General features: G+C 41.6%; 1 protein-coding gene across 1 annotated transcript; it reads right to left on the bottom strand.

Moving 5' to 3' along the window:
* Window positions 1-7,478: 7,478 nt before the first annotated feature.
* Window positions 7,479-15,766, bottom strand: LOC125882291 (uncharacterized). The gene is made up of 5 exons (XM_049566081.1): window positions 15,119-15,766; window positions 14,236-14,403; window positions 11,130-11,297; window positions 7,859-7,975; window positions 7,479-7,762 (listed from the first exon to the last, which is right to left on the bottom strand). Exons 1-5 carry the CDS (start codon window positions 15,483-15,485, stop codon window positions 7,479-7,481), a joined length of 1,104 nt encoding a protein of 367 aa, XP_049422038.1. The 5' UTR covers window positions 15,486-15,766.
* Between the last annotated feature and the right edge of the window lie 510 nt (window positions 15,767-16,276).

Genomic DNA, 16,276 nt, shown 5'->3' with positions numbered 1-16,276 from the left:
CGGGGTAAAGGTGGAGGGGGCGCTGTCTGAAGTCCAAAGTCTAATCTGTATGATGGGGTGTAACACCACACACCGCGCTGTTCTCCATCAACCTTCAACCTGACGTCCCATCTGTGTGCTGAGGGTAATGGAGGGGGTGTTATTAATCACCCCGCTGTTTGGTCGGTTGGAGGTGATGGGAGTCGGGGGGGTTGCTGATCCGACCCGATGTACGGCCCAGCGCTGTCTCACTCCAGAGAATCAATCTCTCTACCTTGAGTTCACTCGTACTACCTAAGAAAGCAGCAACAGGCACACAGACGACTGTATACGCACATATAGAGGACAGTGGGTTCATGTGCAATTGTGTGTGTGTGTGTGTAAGTGTGTGTTAAGGATTGAAAAAGTGATGTGAGCAGCTGCAAAAGTGTTCACATTTTCTCTCTCAATATAAGTTCTCCTCAAAACACTGACCTCACCAAACCTCGACTGATGAATCATCACACATAATGTATACGTCCTGCACACACACACATCTGCAGCCAGCGGAGTGCTACTGAAGCTTCCTTCAGCACTTTGCCAGCAATGTGAGCTATGCAGCTTGTAGTCAGTCAGACACATGTGACATTCCACTCTGACAGCAGGGGCGAGGACAATTAATGACTTTCCCAAAGTGGCATTTAGGGACGGCTAAAGGTCAGAGCTAAAGGTCAGAAGAGCAGGGCTTGTGCTTGTGTCAGAGAAACTGACTTCGTGAGCGCTTGCATGTGTATGAAGAAGTCAAAGTGTCATGAGATGTGACTCCCGGCATGAGATGGACTTCCATCTGCATATTGTTAATGTGTATGTAGAGAGTTTCACTGAAATGGTGACAGCAGTGTAGGTCAGATTAGTGTGAAATATCTATTGGATGGATTGTCAGAGAATTTTGTGCAGACATTCACATTCCCTAGAGCAGTGGTTCCCAAGTGGTCCAGCTACGGGGTCCAGATTTCTTCTTAGCCATTAGTTCAAGGTCCACACAATTTAATATATTCAGTGTCATACTTGCATTTGACCATATCGTTGAGCTAGTTTGCTGTCTCTGTCAAGAAGCTGTCCATTTGTCAATTATTTTCTGCAGAAAATGGCACTTCAAAATAAAAGCTATGCACCAGAAATTCACTGCACTTCAAAATAAAGTGTGTTTTTTACGAACTTCACACGTTTGCAAGCTACTTGTGGTCCATTCAGAACAGACCCTCGGCTCACTTCTGGACCATGACCCACCAGTTGGGAACCACTCCTCCCTTTTCCTTTAGCACCACCAACAGGTCAAGTTTTCTCCTACCCAGCAAAATATTTCAATATTTAATAGATGGATTGGCACAAAATTTGGTGAAGACATTCATGATTCCCAGATGATATATCCTACTGACTGTGGCAACCCTCTAACTAGCACCACCATTGGGTCAAAGTTCCACTTGTCCAATAATTTCCTCCAGACTAAATGTCTGCTGCACTTTTTGTTTATAATTAGCAAATGTTAGCATGCTAACACGCTAACTAAAACGGTGGTTATGCTAAACGTAAGCATGTTAGCTTTGTGACTGTGAGCATCGTAGCATGCTGGTGTTTCCTATTGAACCTTTTACTACACATATTTATTTACTAAAGTTGGCAGCTTTTTCACTGCATTGATATCTCCTTCAGTCTCATGATATTTTGTGAATAAAGCAGGTGCAAAATTAATGAATAAAATATGAATCTGCAGTTAAAGGATTGTGTGAAAGCACCATCAAATGGACACTAGTTTAGGTTTTCACCTGTTGATCAGATAAAAAGTTTTACTTTTGGAAAGTACAACAACGTCTGTTAAGATATGGTCAAATTTACCAATAGTTGTATGCATAGGTCTAAATTCTGGAGGGCACACAGGGTATACGTCCCCCTCCCCTCAATATTTAGAACATGTGTATTGCTCTCCTCCAAATCATTACGGTACTAGAAGACTTCTATTCTGACAAAATTAAAAACATTTCTACCATAAACTGATGCAGAAATGGTGCAAATTGGTGCATAAAAATGAACCCAAATCCTCTGTTTTATGTGTCCACACACAGTTATATGTACATAAATGTACATGAATACGCACTACATATAGCGACATTACGAATTTAACATCTCTCAGTAGTGTGGTGGTAACGAGTAGCCCAGCAGCGTCCACAAAAGTTAAAAGATCTTTTTCCCAGGAAAAGCTCTGAAATGCAACTGATTTTTTTTTCTGTGGAGGTCTGGATCTTCTAATGTCCCCCCCAAAAACACATTTATTATGGTTTTATTCTCTGAAAAATATATTTTGGAATTCTGTTTTTGACTTAGTGACAGAGCCAGATCGCCTACTGAAAGAGGCCAAGACAGAGAAATGCAGACTGATGATGTCATGTTATTGGAGGACATGTTCAAATGTCACAAAGTCATCAAAAAAAGAAGAAAGTTTTAAATTAAGTATGTTATTTTATAATAAACAGTTCAACTGAACATTTCTTTGCCTACCTATTTGGCTGAATTTTTCTCTTATCACTAAGATAATGTTAAGTAAAAAATAAAAATAAAAGTAGCTTTCCAAGTAACAAGCTATTTTTGCCATTTTCTCGTAGCTTAGCTTGCTGTATTCTTCTAAAGATAGCTTCAATGTAGAGTAACTGGTAGCTTAGCTCAATACATTTACCAAGTAGCTTGCCCAACACTGTTAATAATCAAGTATTACTGGAGATACTCCTGATGTGTATAAATACAACTTCTCCTTATCCTTATTTTGAAAAGTCCAAATAGCATCTCTTCTATGTGACAATACCGACCAACAAACATCCCATCTAGAGTATGAAACTCCGCTGACTGACCTTATGATGTAATTTGAATATAAAATGCATTTACTATAAATAGCTTTTTTCAAATATGAGCAAGACGTCTGTGCATGTAACCATTCTGCTCATGAGGCATCCAGGAGCCCTGTTAATTAGCAGCCTGTATACAGAGGCCACTGAGTGGCAAACAAGGTGAGTGAGGGAGATTGTTCCTGTCAGGCAGGTAACAGAGCGTGAACATCCCATTAAACACCTCTTTTTCCTCTCGAGACCAGATTCTCTCTCATTCACATGGATCACTGTGCTTTAGCCCGGCCTCTCAGCACCTCCCCGAGCAGATCCCCCACCCCGTCGGCACTGTAATATCAGTCGGACTAAGTACACAAATGCCCCAAAAATTAAGTCCCCAGACTAGCAGTGGCAAATGCAGCTGCTGTTGTTATTCAGTGCCAGTGGTTATTGCAGCCAAACTATTCTGTCATTCATTGCGGGGAGAACTAGAAGAAGTTATAGCTGAGCCTGGAACGAGACCCCATGCAGGCAGCGGCGCGGTGCACTCTGAAAAATGCTTTCAGGGGGGAAAAACCAGTGATGAATGTATGCTGTTGCGTTATGTTTGTATGAGCTTTGAGAAGTGATTGAAGTAGATGTTGACTAAATAACCCCGGGGATGACTGAGGACTACTGAACAATTTATGAGCTGTCATGAAATGGTGTGGGTTTTTTTGGGGTTTTTTGCAGTAGGAAAATAACAGTGATTACCAATGCCTGTCATGCAGTGGAATCCTTGAGCGGCGGGGGATACAGTTAGCACACGGTCATCTGTGCACACACACAGAGACACTCTTTGCAGCATAGCACCGCGGAGGTGTAACACACCTTATACTCGCTCTGTTTCTGTTTCCACCTGAGGCCAAGGTGAAGCCCTGTGGATTTGCCGCTTTATTTGTTGTTAGGCTGTAAACAGAGCGACTCACGCGGAAGATTCTTTTACTATCCCCCAATGCATTAGAGCATCCCTTGAGTATATTTTCTCCCGTACTTGTATGTTTTGAAGTAAACATTCCTTAATGTAGCTTCAGCACAGATTTACATTACTACGTATTCAAAGCACACAGATGAGAGAGATTTGCTCAAAGCAGCTCTGATCTCCGTAACGCTCTCGCTGCCATGCTTAGAGATAAATATTTTTCATTTCTGTGGCATCTTCTAGGAAAATGTGTTTTCGCCGCTCGTATCAGGAATTCTATACTCATCACATTAGCATCTGTTGTGTGTGTAACTTTCCGAGTAGTTTCCTCCACAAATGACGTCTCTTTCTTCATCCCAGACAAAAGGAAGCGCAACTTCCAGCAGTGCTCACTCAGACAGATATGTGTGGGTAGATAGGAAGCTGGCTCGTCGCTGCCAGTTCCGTCATGCCAGACTGAGGGATGAATGTCACCGCAGGCACTAATGCCAGTTGAGAGATGCCACCATAGATTCCACCCCAAGACATCTGGAATCCCAGGTGCCCGTCCCGCCGATCCAGGTCTCAGCTGCAGGAAGCCAAGAGCCCCTCGTGGATGCCAAGAGCCTCGCAACACCGGCCAAGCCACACTGAAGCTTATCAGCTCCACCACAACCCTTTATGGGCCTATTCACCTCAATCAAAGCTGTTATTTAGGTAACGAGCCAAGATGGCGGATATCGCTGCGCTCCAATTACCCACTATGTCTCCTCCATCTTTCCCTGCCAGCTTCCCCACAAGCCCTGATTCTCCTCAGCATGCCCAGCTGCTCTGGCGCTGCACCGCTTCCTCAGTATCTGTGCAGAGGGAGACCTTTCAGAACAGAAGGGCTCTGTCAGCACTGGATTCACTCACAGGGGCTATTGATGACTGCCGTGGTGTTCGGTACAGCAGGTCTTATCAATAGGGGAGGGAGGTGTTTCTCAAAGTGCAAAGTCAGTGGCAAATACATGTGTCAACTCAGAGCTGTAATCACATTGTTTTAACCAACGAGTTGATTAAAATGATGTTGAATGAAATAAAAGTAGTAATATTACATTACGAAAATACTACAGCTATTATGAGGAGCAGCCTCTGTGAGTGTTATTGTATCACTGGATCACTGTTATTGATGTATTAATATATAAGCAGTACTCAGTGGTCTGGTTCATTATGGCCTGCGGGGCCTGCCCACCATTTTCTACTTCACAATAAAAACAAATTGATTCAAACTGGGATTTTTTTCATACTTCTAGTGTAAATAACGTGCTGGAGTGCATAAAAAAAGCATCAAAATAGCTTGTTTATTTTTTTAAATAGTGCCAAGGGAGGATCCCCTGCACTCTCTGACATTTCTGGGCTGATTATTTATATACTAATTATTAATGTTTGTTTATTAACCGGCCCCTGGCCTCCTATCATTTGCAAAAGTGGCCTCTGCGGAAAGCAAATTAGGTATCCCTGGTCTAATTGGTTTTAGGTGGAACCTCTACAGTATTTCACATAAAGTTGTGTTCCTTCTTCTATAGTGATGCAACATATTTTATAAACTAATCATACGTGTAAAACTTCAGTTAAAAGCCTAGTACCAATTAAACGCCCAGTCCTTTTTACTAGCCTAGTGTGGCTATGCATTTTGAGAAATAAAGGTCGGTCCCAAGTTATTTGGATGTATAAAACCGGGTTGCTGGCTACAGTTCACACAGGTTCACCAAAACAATAGAAGATTGGAAAAACATTGCCTGGTCTGATGAGTCTGGATTTCTGCTGCCACATTCAGATGGTAGGGTCAGAATTTGGTGTAAACAACATGAAAGCATGGATCCATCCTGCCTTGTATCAACGGTTCAGGCTGCTGGTGGTGGTGTAATGGTGTGGGGAATATTTTCTTGGCACACTTTTGGCCCCTTAGTACCAACTGAGCATGGTTTAAACACCACAGCCTACCTGAGTATTGTTGCTGACCGTGTCCATCCCTTTATGACCACAGTGTACCGGGGCGATTGCTCTGAGACAACAAGGGAGGCTGAACTTACCCTAAAATTTCATAGAAGAAATGGTCGAATATGCACTATTGAATTTACATTAAAACAAGAATTTACATTGCATTACACGTGCGCTAGGATGCATTTAACATCATGACTACAATGTTCAAACGTCAGCTGTTTATCACCAGTTTTCAAACGCGACCACCCTGTCATACATTCTCGTGTCAGCATGGTGGACATGGAGCCTCCAAGCATTCCTTTGAGACAGCGCTGAGCAGGTTTTTTTTCATGCAGCAAAGCGAGACGTTCATTGGATAAATGCGACAAAATCGTCACTTCCAGGGAGGCGCAGCTTCCCTGGGACCTAATGGAGCGGTAGGCGGGAGAGGACGCTCGGTGTATGCATGATGATTGGAGGAATTGTCTAAAAGGCTGAACCCCTTTGTGACTGACAGCAGTTTGGAAATACACACCGGCATCGTCACATTTCGAGCTCAGCCCCATGCGGATATTTGCGAGTGGAGTCTTCTGACAGAGTGCAGTCCAGAGTTCCTTATTTCCATAAGCCATATAGCTCATTTTCACCGTTTTAGACACAGTTCAGGTGTTTAAACCCATCTGAAAATGTTTGAGGTGTGTTTTGCTGTGGTTCTATGGCATGAGTGTGGTTGAAAAATGGCTTCAATTAAATGTTCCTTTTATAAGTTACTGCCTCGCTACAATATAAATTTTATGGTGTAAACTTAAAGCGAGCTTCCCCTGTTGAAAGACCAGCAGCTTCTACTGCAGTGTACCCATCTTCTGATGGCTACTTCCAGCAGGATAACGCACCATGTCACAAAGCTCACATCATCTCAAACTGGTTTTTTGAACATGACAGTGAGTTCACTGTACTCCAGTGGCCTCCACAGTCACCAGATCTCAATCCAATAGAGCACCTTTGGGATGTGGTGGAACGGGAGATTCAACTGTGTGATGCTCAATGTCAATATGGACCAAGATCTCTGAGGAATGTTTCCAACACCTTGTTGAATCTATGACACCAGGAATTAAGGCAGTTCTGAAGGCAAAAGGGTAACCTGGTACTAGTAAGGTGTACCTAATAAAGTGGCTGATGAGTAAGTGCTCCATAAATATAGCTTAAAACTCACAACTTGACTTAACTGCACCTTGCTATGTTTTCCTGTTTTTCATCTTATTTTACTAGATTTTCTTTGATATGTATGTGTAGGTATTTATTTTTGTATTCTGAGCATCTCTGACACATTTTTTTTTTATCTTGGCAAATAGAATCAAATTTAATCTCACTAAGCGCACCTTTGATCATGTGGACCTACAACAGTGTTTTTCATCTTGAGATGACTACATGGAAGTAATTAGAGATTTAATCCAAACAAAGCAATCCATTTTGTTTTCTTGTCTTCAATAACAGAAACAACAAAAGGATGTGTCTTTAAACTGACGTGTTGTTCACACAACTTTTTAGATTAACTCTCCCTGCTGGCACTTTAGCTCAGAGCTGGGTCGTTTGAGGGTTTTTTTCATCAGAATGAAATGTCAGAAAAACAGTGAAATACATCAGGAATCACCATTCAACAGATGATTATTTACTATTTATTCATGTCTTGGTTTATCATATAAGGAAGCAGCATAATGTGACCATGACTCAGCCGTCACTTACACAGTGAAAAGTAAGAAACCACTGAAAGTGTTGTGGTTATCTTTACTATCAAAAAGACCATATCCATTGGGAAGCTTCATGTAAACCAAATCTCCCTCATTTAACTGAATAGTTAATGCATTGGAGAAGTAAATATGACCTTCGTTATCGTTATATTCCCAGTTCCACATTACTCTCTGGTTATTGTGGTAAAGTTGAAGACCGTAATATTCCCCATTGCGGTTACCAAACGCAGTGAATCTGAAGAAGTAGACTCCTCTGACTGGTGCAACGAACATGCCTGAAAAATAAAATAAGTCAAAAGAGATATGTATTATATAAAGCATTGTGGCAGTTAGGAAAGTGTGCTTAAATCTGTTTATTACTTTAACTGCACCTGATGAAGGATTATAAGCATCACCGAAGTTGGTAAAGATTTTGTTGTACTTTAGATGGGTGTCTGTGTTGAACGGTCCCACCGCGCTGTTCAAGCCAACAGAGAAAGCAATCTTTCCTGTAAGAAGAATGGTATTTTATGAATGGGTACATTATTAAATATTATCACTTTTCAATTTTATGCTCAGTTAAACCCTGTATGATGTGCTTCTTCTTATTCACAGAGTCACTATTGAAATTATCTGACAGATAAAAAGGACTTAGGGTTAGAAGAGGCTGTGTTTCACCCAGAGGTTTTTAATTCAAATTCTATGACTTTCAATCAAGAAAGCTGTAAATATACACTCACTGGCCAATTTTAGGTACACCTGTTGAACTGCTCGTAAACGCAAATATCTAATCAACAAATCATGTGGCAGCAACTCAATGCATTTAGGCATGTAGACATGGTCAACACAACCTGCTGAAGTTCAAACTGAGCACCAGAATGGGGAAGAAAGGGGATTTAATGCCTTTGAGCGTGGCATGGTTGCTGATTGACTGGGATTTTCACACACAACCATCTCTAGGGTTTACAGAGGATGGTCCCAAAAAGAGACAATATCCAGTGAGCTGCAGTTCTTTGGGTGAAAATGCCTTGTTGGTGCCAGAGGTCAGAGGAGAATGGCCAGACTGGTTCAAGATGATAGAAAGTCAACAGTAACTCAAATAACCACTGGTTACAACCAAGGTCTGCAGAAGACCATCTCTGAACCAACAACACGTCCAACCTTGAAGCAGATGGGCTACAGCAGCAGAAGACCACACCAGGTGCCACTCCTGTCAGCTAACAACAGGAGACTGAGGCTACAGTTCACACAGGCTCACCAAAACTGGACAATAGAAGATTGGAAAAATGTTGCCTGGTCTGATGAGTCTGGATTTCTGCTGCCACATTCAGATGGTAGAGCCTCCACAGTCACCAGATCTCAATCCAATAGAGCACCTTTGGGATGTGGTGGAACGATGGAACATCGTGGATGTGCAGCCAACAAATCTGCAGCAACTGTGTGATGCTATCATGTCAATATGGACCAAAATCTCTGAGGAATGTTTCCAGCACCTTGTTGAATTTATGACACCAAGAATTAAGGCAGCTCTGAAGGCAAAAGGGGTCCAACCCGGTACTAGCAAGGTGTACCTAATAAAGTGGCTGGTGAGTGTATTTCCGTCAGACAACTCATTTAAGATGGATTATTATGTGAATGCCAAGTTTGTAAAAAAGTGAATATACACAAATTTCTAGCACTAGAACAACTTCAGTCCTGAAGTAATTTAGACCTACAGGTGGATGCTGGAGTGGAGGTGGAGTGTTTGAAAGGCTGTATGGTTAGCAGCAGTGTCGGCAGCTGAAGCAGCGAATGGTAGGAGCAGCACAGCCCAGCTCTCAGCTGAACACTGCAGACTTTGATGTGTAAAATCGGTGCAGCTCTTTAAGTACATCACCGTTTTTAGAGGGTGAATTGGATTTATGTTGCAACGAGGAGGGTAAATCATGTCACAGCACAAGTGGTCTGAAGATGTCTGCCTGAATTAGCTGCTTCAGTGGCTGCACCTCAGTATATTGTAATTCTACAGGTATTTGCAGTCACAATGCAAAAATGACAAACTGAGGTGTCATTAAAAATGCCAGCATATACAGTGAAATTGCTCGATTTGCTTGGAAGATATCATTTTTGTGTGCTCTGACAGCGCTGGTTTATACTGTAGTTTTGTTAACTTTATTGTACTGATACTGTTGTACTGAAAAGGAAACAAAATTGAGAGCAAAGTTCTATGTTTACATACATGAAAAAATTCAATTAAAAGCCTGGGCAATTATTTGCTTAAATCACTGTTATCCTCCAGCTAACAAACTGACATCATTGTGATGTCGGCCCTAAAAGGGTCTATACTCACAGCTTGGATTCATAATTATGTAAATCCCTTTTGATTCTTTTGATCTGAGGACCCTTATGGACTAAAGGAATATGAACAACTTACAGGGTAATCGAGGAATGGACACATAATTTGAAGTAGCCAACAACCCGGTTTTATACATCTGAAGAACTTCTGTTAAAGAAAAAGAGCTGCTTGGCAACCAGACCAGGCCTCTCATTGAGACAGGTGTTTAACTGTCAATATATGTAGCTATACCGTGCTACTAAAAGGGACAAGGAGTTTTATCGAGACCAGGCTTTTAAAGCAACACTTTGCTTTCTGGAAATTTTACACTTTTCTTTGTTTAGGTTAAAAGCTATTAATAAGCTGATGGCACACTAAAATGTAAGTGAATTCCACCAGAGATAAAACTCATAATTATACCATTCTCACATGGTTCTAAGAAAACTGCGAAGGATGAGATGGTCGCAGAGTTATCAGCTGGACAGGTATTTCTAGTTTGCCTCTAATGTAACATAGGCTATAACATTATATATGAGAACACAGCATCCAGTTGCTAATGGCTAATGTTAGCCTACTGTAGCGTAGCCTCTGAAACATTAGCGTTACCTTCCTTGTGCGTTTCCACTTACTAGAAACGTTAGCGCTACTATCTAACGTTAGCGATCACACTATACTGTAAAACTCATCAGTCATCGCTGACCCGGATAAGTTTCAAAACTCCGGGGTTGTGTTTGACTGTGCAGGACAGGTAACGTTATGTTTAGTTTGCTTCTAATATAACATATAACATTATATGACAACACAGCATCCAGTTGCTAATGGCTAACGTTAGCCTACTGTAGCGTAGCCTCTGAAACATTAACGTTATCTTCCTTGTGCGTTTCCACTTACTAGTAACGTTAGCATTACTATCTAATGTTAGCACTGTAACCTTATTCTAAAACTCATCAGTCATCACTGACTCCAGTTGACTTTTAAAACTCCAGGGTTGCGTTTGACTGTTGGTTGTAATGTTACACTCGCTCTCCTCTTCCGTGTATCTAACATTACCTTGCCAACGCCTACATCTATCTGAGACGTAATGAGGACGTAATGGAGGAGGGGGGAGTAGGCCTTTGGAGGGAGGTGGAGTTGTGGATGTTCAAATTTTTTCTAAGTGCTGTGTGAAATGCAAGAAAGGTAAGAGTAGCTTTAAGTGACATTTTACGGTATCTTACATCTGAGATATTAAGCCTTAGTGTTGCATTCTTTAGTAAAATGGCACGGACATTAACAGCTATTTTTATCTCGTGTGGCTTTACAAAAAAGTGAAACATAACCTTTAATTTAAAGTCATACGTCTGTGTTACCTGCAGTCTCTTTCTGCAGTAACTGTATGTCTTTGCTTTGGAGCTGCAGTTCAGTCATGGTGCTGTTCAGGTCCGCTCTCAGAGTCACTGCTTCCACCTTCCGCTCCTCTGCTCCTTTTTCATTGGCTGTCACTCTGGAGTCCATGGCATTTAATCTGGTTTCTTGCTCTAAAAAAAAGGCAAGGACATATTTTAGGATGATGTTTGTAATAAATATAAGTATGGTTAATTTTAGCAATATTAGAAGTACTAAAAAAAAATAGTATGATGATTTTTTTGCAAAAGAAATATTAAAATGAATCCCACATTCATGTATTTTTATCAGGTTTTGGTAACCGGTGCTTCTTCCTCTTTATGTGTGAAGGATTTTTCATTCGGAAGGCTTTTGCTCTAATTAATAAAATTTAGAAATTTCATCTCCCATTCGTGCCTTAGATGAGTCGTAAAAACTCAGATGCTCTTTTTTAAGTAATTTAACTTAAAAATTCATGCCTCGCTCTCAGTAGTCTTACGACAGGCTCCAGTGCACACTTTTATGACAGCCCGAGTGCGCACTTCTATAATGGGCCCCAGTGCACTTTTGTTACTTGTTCTGAAGCACACACACACGACTGATAACTGTTTATAAAAAAGCAAAAGAAATCTAATTGAGGGAGCTTTGCTACTTTCTCCACCAGTTTGTTTCTCTCTTTGTTTTCTGACTGTTGCTTTTATGTTGAAAAGACTCTACTGCTCGCTTAGCTCGCCGATGTGCTCAGCTTGTCAGTCTTCACAATCTAAACGTGAGAACGAGTATCTTGAAATGAATCTTGAACCTGATGGGAAGCCAGTGTAAAGAAACTAAAATGGGAGTGATGTGGGTTGACCTGTTGGACCTGCTGGACCTGGCCAACAGCCGAGCAGCAGCGTTCTTGATTACTGGAGACAGTTCAGAGAGGATTTATTTATACAAGTAAAAGGAGAATCACAGTAGTCCAGTCAGGAGGACACAGAAGTTTGGATAATCATCTCTAGCTCAGGTCGAGACTCCACAGACCTGAGCTTTGCAATATTTCTTAGCTGAATTAAACAAATCCGGGTCATTGATTCAACATGATGATCAAAACGCATGGCCTGGTCAAGATTCCTGAAATCTGACGAATCTGACGAAAGGTACCCAATACTCTGGGCAACCTTTGAAGCCGTACTATCTGAAGCAATTATAGTTGTGTAATTGTAAGTGGTTGTTTGACATCCAATCCTTGATGGCAATCAAACATGATGGAGATGGGATTGCATTTTTGAGGGCATGTAGCCTTTAGCACATGGCACCATTTGGAATTTGAGTTCTTTGAACAAAGGTGTGGGTCTATGGTGGCAATCTGAATCATTTGCAACCTCCTCACTCACCCCACCTCACAGGCCCCATCTATATCAGCCCATTGCCATTCCCAAGTTGCCAAAATACAGCAGCTTTATCAGTGATTTCATCGTCTGACACCAAAAAGGCACCTTTCACGCATGACATGCCACCGGACGGCATCAGTTTGTAACGCCTCCAACAACAAAATGATATTAAAGGAAAATTTCGGTTTATTTCAACCTGTCTCCTATCGTCCTAAATTTGTTTCAAGTGACTACTATACATAAAAATAATCGCATGTTAGCCGTTAGCCTAGATACAGCTAGGGCGCATGGTAGCGTCAGACCTGTTAAAACATAAGTGAACGGGCATACTTCAAGTGCAAAGTTAGTCCACTAAACAAGCTTTTTTTCCACAAAGACCGCCTCATGTCGTTAGGATAAATGTCTGAGAACATATAGAAAAGGACAGGTAAACAGGTTGTCTTACCTTACCAGTGTGCTGCCATGTTTGTTTACCATTTAGCTCTGCTTTCCAAAGCGCAGCTGAAATATATCTCGTGAGCTCTAGATAAAGCCCAGCTTGATACTACTCCAAGTGGAGGTGTCTTGTCCTTGGTCACATCCGGACCTTGAAAATAAGGCTGCAACCGGTCCCATTCCTTGCAACAGAGGCATTCCTCTTCTTCTCAAAGAATGAACTTTTCAGGCTACTGTCCGGTTCTGCCTTCCAGCTGTTGCTGCTTGTTCTTGCGAGATTTCAGGCATGATATGAGATCGCTGCTTGTTCTCGCGATATTTCGGCCGCGCTTTGGAAAGCAGAGCTAAATGGTAATCACCGGTAAGGTAAGACAACACGTTTACATGTCGTTGTCTATATGTCCTCTGACATTTATCCTAACGATATGAGGCGGTCTTTGTGGAAAAAAAGCTTGTTTAGTGGACTAACTTTGCACTTGAAGGTTGCCCGTTCACTTACGTTTTAACAGGTCTGACGCCTCGGCTGTATCTAAGCTAACGGCTAACATGCTAACTGTTATTTTTATGTCACTAGTCACTTGAAACAAATTTAGTACGATAGAAAACAGGTTGAAATAAACCGAAATTTCCCTTTAAGAGCTGGGAATTCCCTATAGAGCGTGTGGGAGGGGAGGTGGAAGGGTCCAACAAGCTTCAGACTTTGACCTGGGAGCCTGCTGTTCACTTCCTGTGCGAATGTTGAGTCAAACCATGGTGTTTTTTTCTGAACCCAACCATGTGCTTCTGCTGCTCTTGTATAGCACCTTTCTAGTCTTCTGACCACTCAAAGTGCTTTATACACCATGAGTCACACACATTCATACGCTGGTGGCTGAGGCTACCATACAAGGTGCCATCTGCTACTCAGTTTTTAACTCACTCTCCATCACGAGCAGTTTGGGGTTCAGTATCTTGCTCAAGCATACTTCGACATGCAGACTGGAGGAGCCAGAAATCGAACCACCGATCTTCCAATTAGTGGACAATCTGCTCTACCTTCTGAGTCATAGGCACCCTCAAGCATATATTGACACACCATCCTGGAACGTCAATAACAGATGCAGGAGGTTACCTAGCGTGTCATATTTAGACATGAAAGTCCACTGACTAAGTGGCGATATTGGACGAGTTGGGATGAGAACATGTTGCACGTTCTGCTCGCTCATCATTCAGACACAAGCTACACTGGAATAAAGTGAGGTTTTTGGTTGGGTCCAGTCAAAATATGAGGTCATTTTTGATATACCTGTTTTTGATCTCTCCAGGTCCTCCACAATTATGCTCTGCAGTTGCACTTGAGTCTCAGTGGTACTTAACGCTCCTCTTAGAGCAGCCACTTCTCTGCTCTGATTGTCCAGGTCTTTCTCACCGGCTGCCACTCTCTGTCCAACACCTCCCAGCTCTGCTGATAGCACTAGAATAAAAAGCCACAAGCTGCTCATATACATTCAACGCATCTATCAACAGCAATCTCTGACCTATTGTAAGTACTATCACAAAAAATCAAATGAAAATATTCAGCACAGCCTCGAGTAAGATTCATTTATTCCTGAAAATAAAAACATTTGAATCAATATTTGGAAAAACAAACAGTGATAGAAGTCATAAAAATGGATTCCTTTAAACCAAACTTCAAACAAACCAAAATATTGACTCTGTGGAAACTTTTACATCCAAATGACTCGTATATCACCGCAGAGCTGACAGTTATGAAGCAGGAAATGTGCCCATATGCCTGTGAATCACTGTGAATATTATTTCTGTGTCCACAGAGTCAGGATCCCATTTATTGTCATCCTCAGAAGAAGAAGAAGCAATTCTTCGACGCTGTTGTGAATCATCTGTTGGTAATGGTTGTGGCAGAGTGTGTGACATGTGCCTGCATCGCCTCAGTCTTGCATATGTGCTTCAACTTTTTAAAACTCATACATTAGGGAAAAAAAACACATGATAAGCTTATAAAATACACCTTATTAAAGACTGAATCAGTGTTTCTAAACATATTGACTTGTGACAAAAAAGCAGTTTCTAGTTGGGGCCTCTTGTCACATTTTATTGGTCTATGAGATATAAGCAGTTCTACCTGACACATTTGCTCATGTCAGTACACTCAAATAAAAAAAGTGTACCTGCATTTTCCCTCTCCAGCTCAGCCATCTTGTTCCTGGCGACCACCAGCTCTGCTCTCTGCTCTTCCACCTCCTTTAACACGTTCCTCAGCTCATAAGTCAGAAGCACGACTTTGGTCCTCTCCTCCTCCGCCTGAAGCTCGGTGTCTCTCACTCGGGTCTCCAGGCTCCTCAGCTCTACCCTCTGCTCCACCACCACAGTGCCCATGTCATGAACTGTGTCTTTAAGCATTTTCAGTTCATTCCAGATAGCAGCGATGGATGGGTCAGGCGTTTGAGCCATCACTGTTGACAAGCAGAGCAGCAGCACCATCTGACCCCCTGGACCCCTCATTCTGAGCAAATCTGAGAGATGATTAAATGTCATCTCTGCAGCTCACTTGCCTTATATACAGTACAACCAGTGTGATGTAGCCACTGGATGGGAATGTTGCAGGTGTCCAGCAGAAAAAGAGTCACTAATAGAAAACCACTGGTAAACAAGTTTAACCTGACACGTTGTGGGAAGAGCACAATCTGCTTTACATGGCACAGTTTCAGTGTCAAACTGCAGTTCAAAAACAGTCTCCATAATACATACAAAAGCAACAAATCATAACACAGTTAAAACATATTGCTTTACTTTATTGTACAAATACACAAAAACGTGATTAACTAAATTTTCTTTGTATTCCTGGTGTTTTTCTCTCTGTACTCCCTTTAAAGTTGAGTTTTAAAACATGAAAGTGAGCTGACAGGAGTATTACAAACACAAAATCTAACTGAGAGTAAAATCAATAAGGTTCTGCACTGCTCAGCACATTAAAATGAATATACAGTACAATGAAAAGCAAGAAGTGGTCAGCTGAAGTAATCGGTGCTAAACAGAATGTATCTAACACAAAACATATTAAATAAAATGTAAAGAAATAGTTCGACATTTTGTTTGACATATGGGTATTTGATGTCTTACCAAGAGGTAGGTGAGCTTCAGTCTTTACTCTGAGCTAGCCAGAGGCCTGTACGAAGCCAGTTCAACTTACCCAGGATTTCTTATTTCAATGCATGTGACTTTAAAGACAGTGTGTTTGTGTGCTCCTTGTATCCCTGTACAATCCTTTTTTTTATGTGAAATGAACATAAATTGGTTTTATAGGTGTTACCCCAGACCTCCACACA

The sequence above is a fragment of the Epinephelus fuscoguttatus genome, linkage group LG21 (assembly GCF_011397635.1).
Source record: "Epinephelus fuscoguttatus linkage group LG21, E.fuscoguttatus.final_Chr_v1".
Taxonomy (NCBI): domain Eukaryota; kingdom Metazoa; phylum Chordata; class Actinopteri; order Perciformes; family Serranidae; genus Epinephelus; species Epinephelus fuscoguttatus.
Note: the sequence above shows the minus strand (reverse complement) of the source record. Positions and strands in the feature narration are given on the sequence as shown.

Coding starts and splice junctions, on each gene's coding strand:
- LOC125882291 (XM_049566081.1), bottom strand. CDS start 15,485: ATGACATTTAATCATCTCTCAGATTTGCTCAGAATGAGGGGTCCAGGG. Junction 14,404..15,118: donor GCTGGAGAGGGAAAATGCAG/GTACACTTTTTT, acceptor TTTTTATTCTAG/TGCTATCAGCAGAGCTGGGA. Junction 7,976..11,129: donor ACTGCAGAAAGAGACTGCAG/GTAACACAGACG, acceptor TTCTTCTTACAG/GAAAGATTGCTTTCTCTGTT.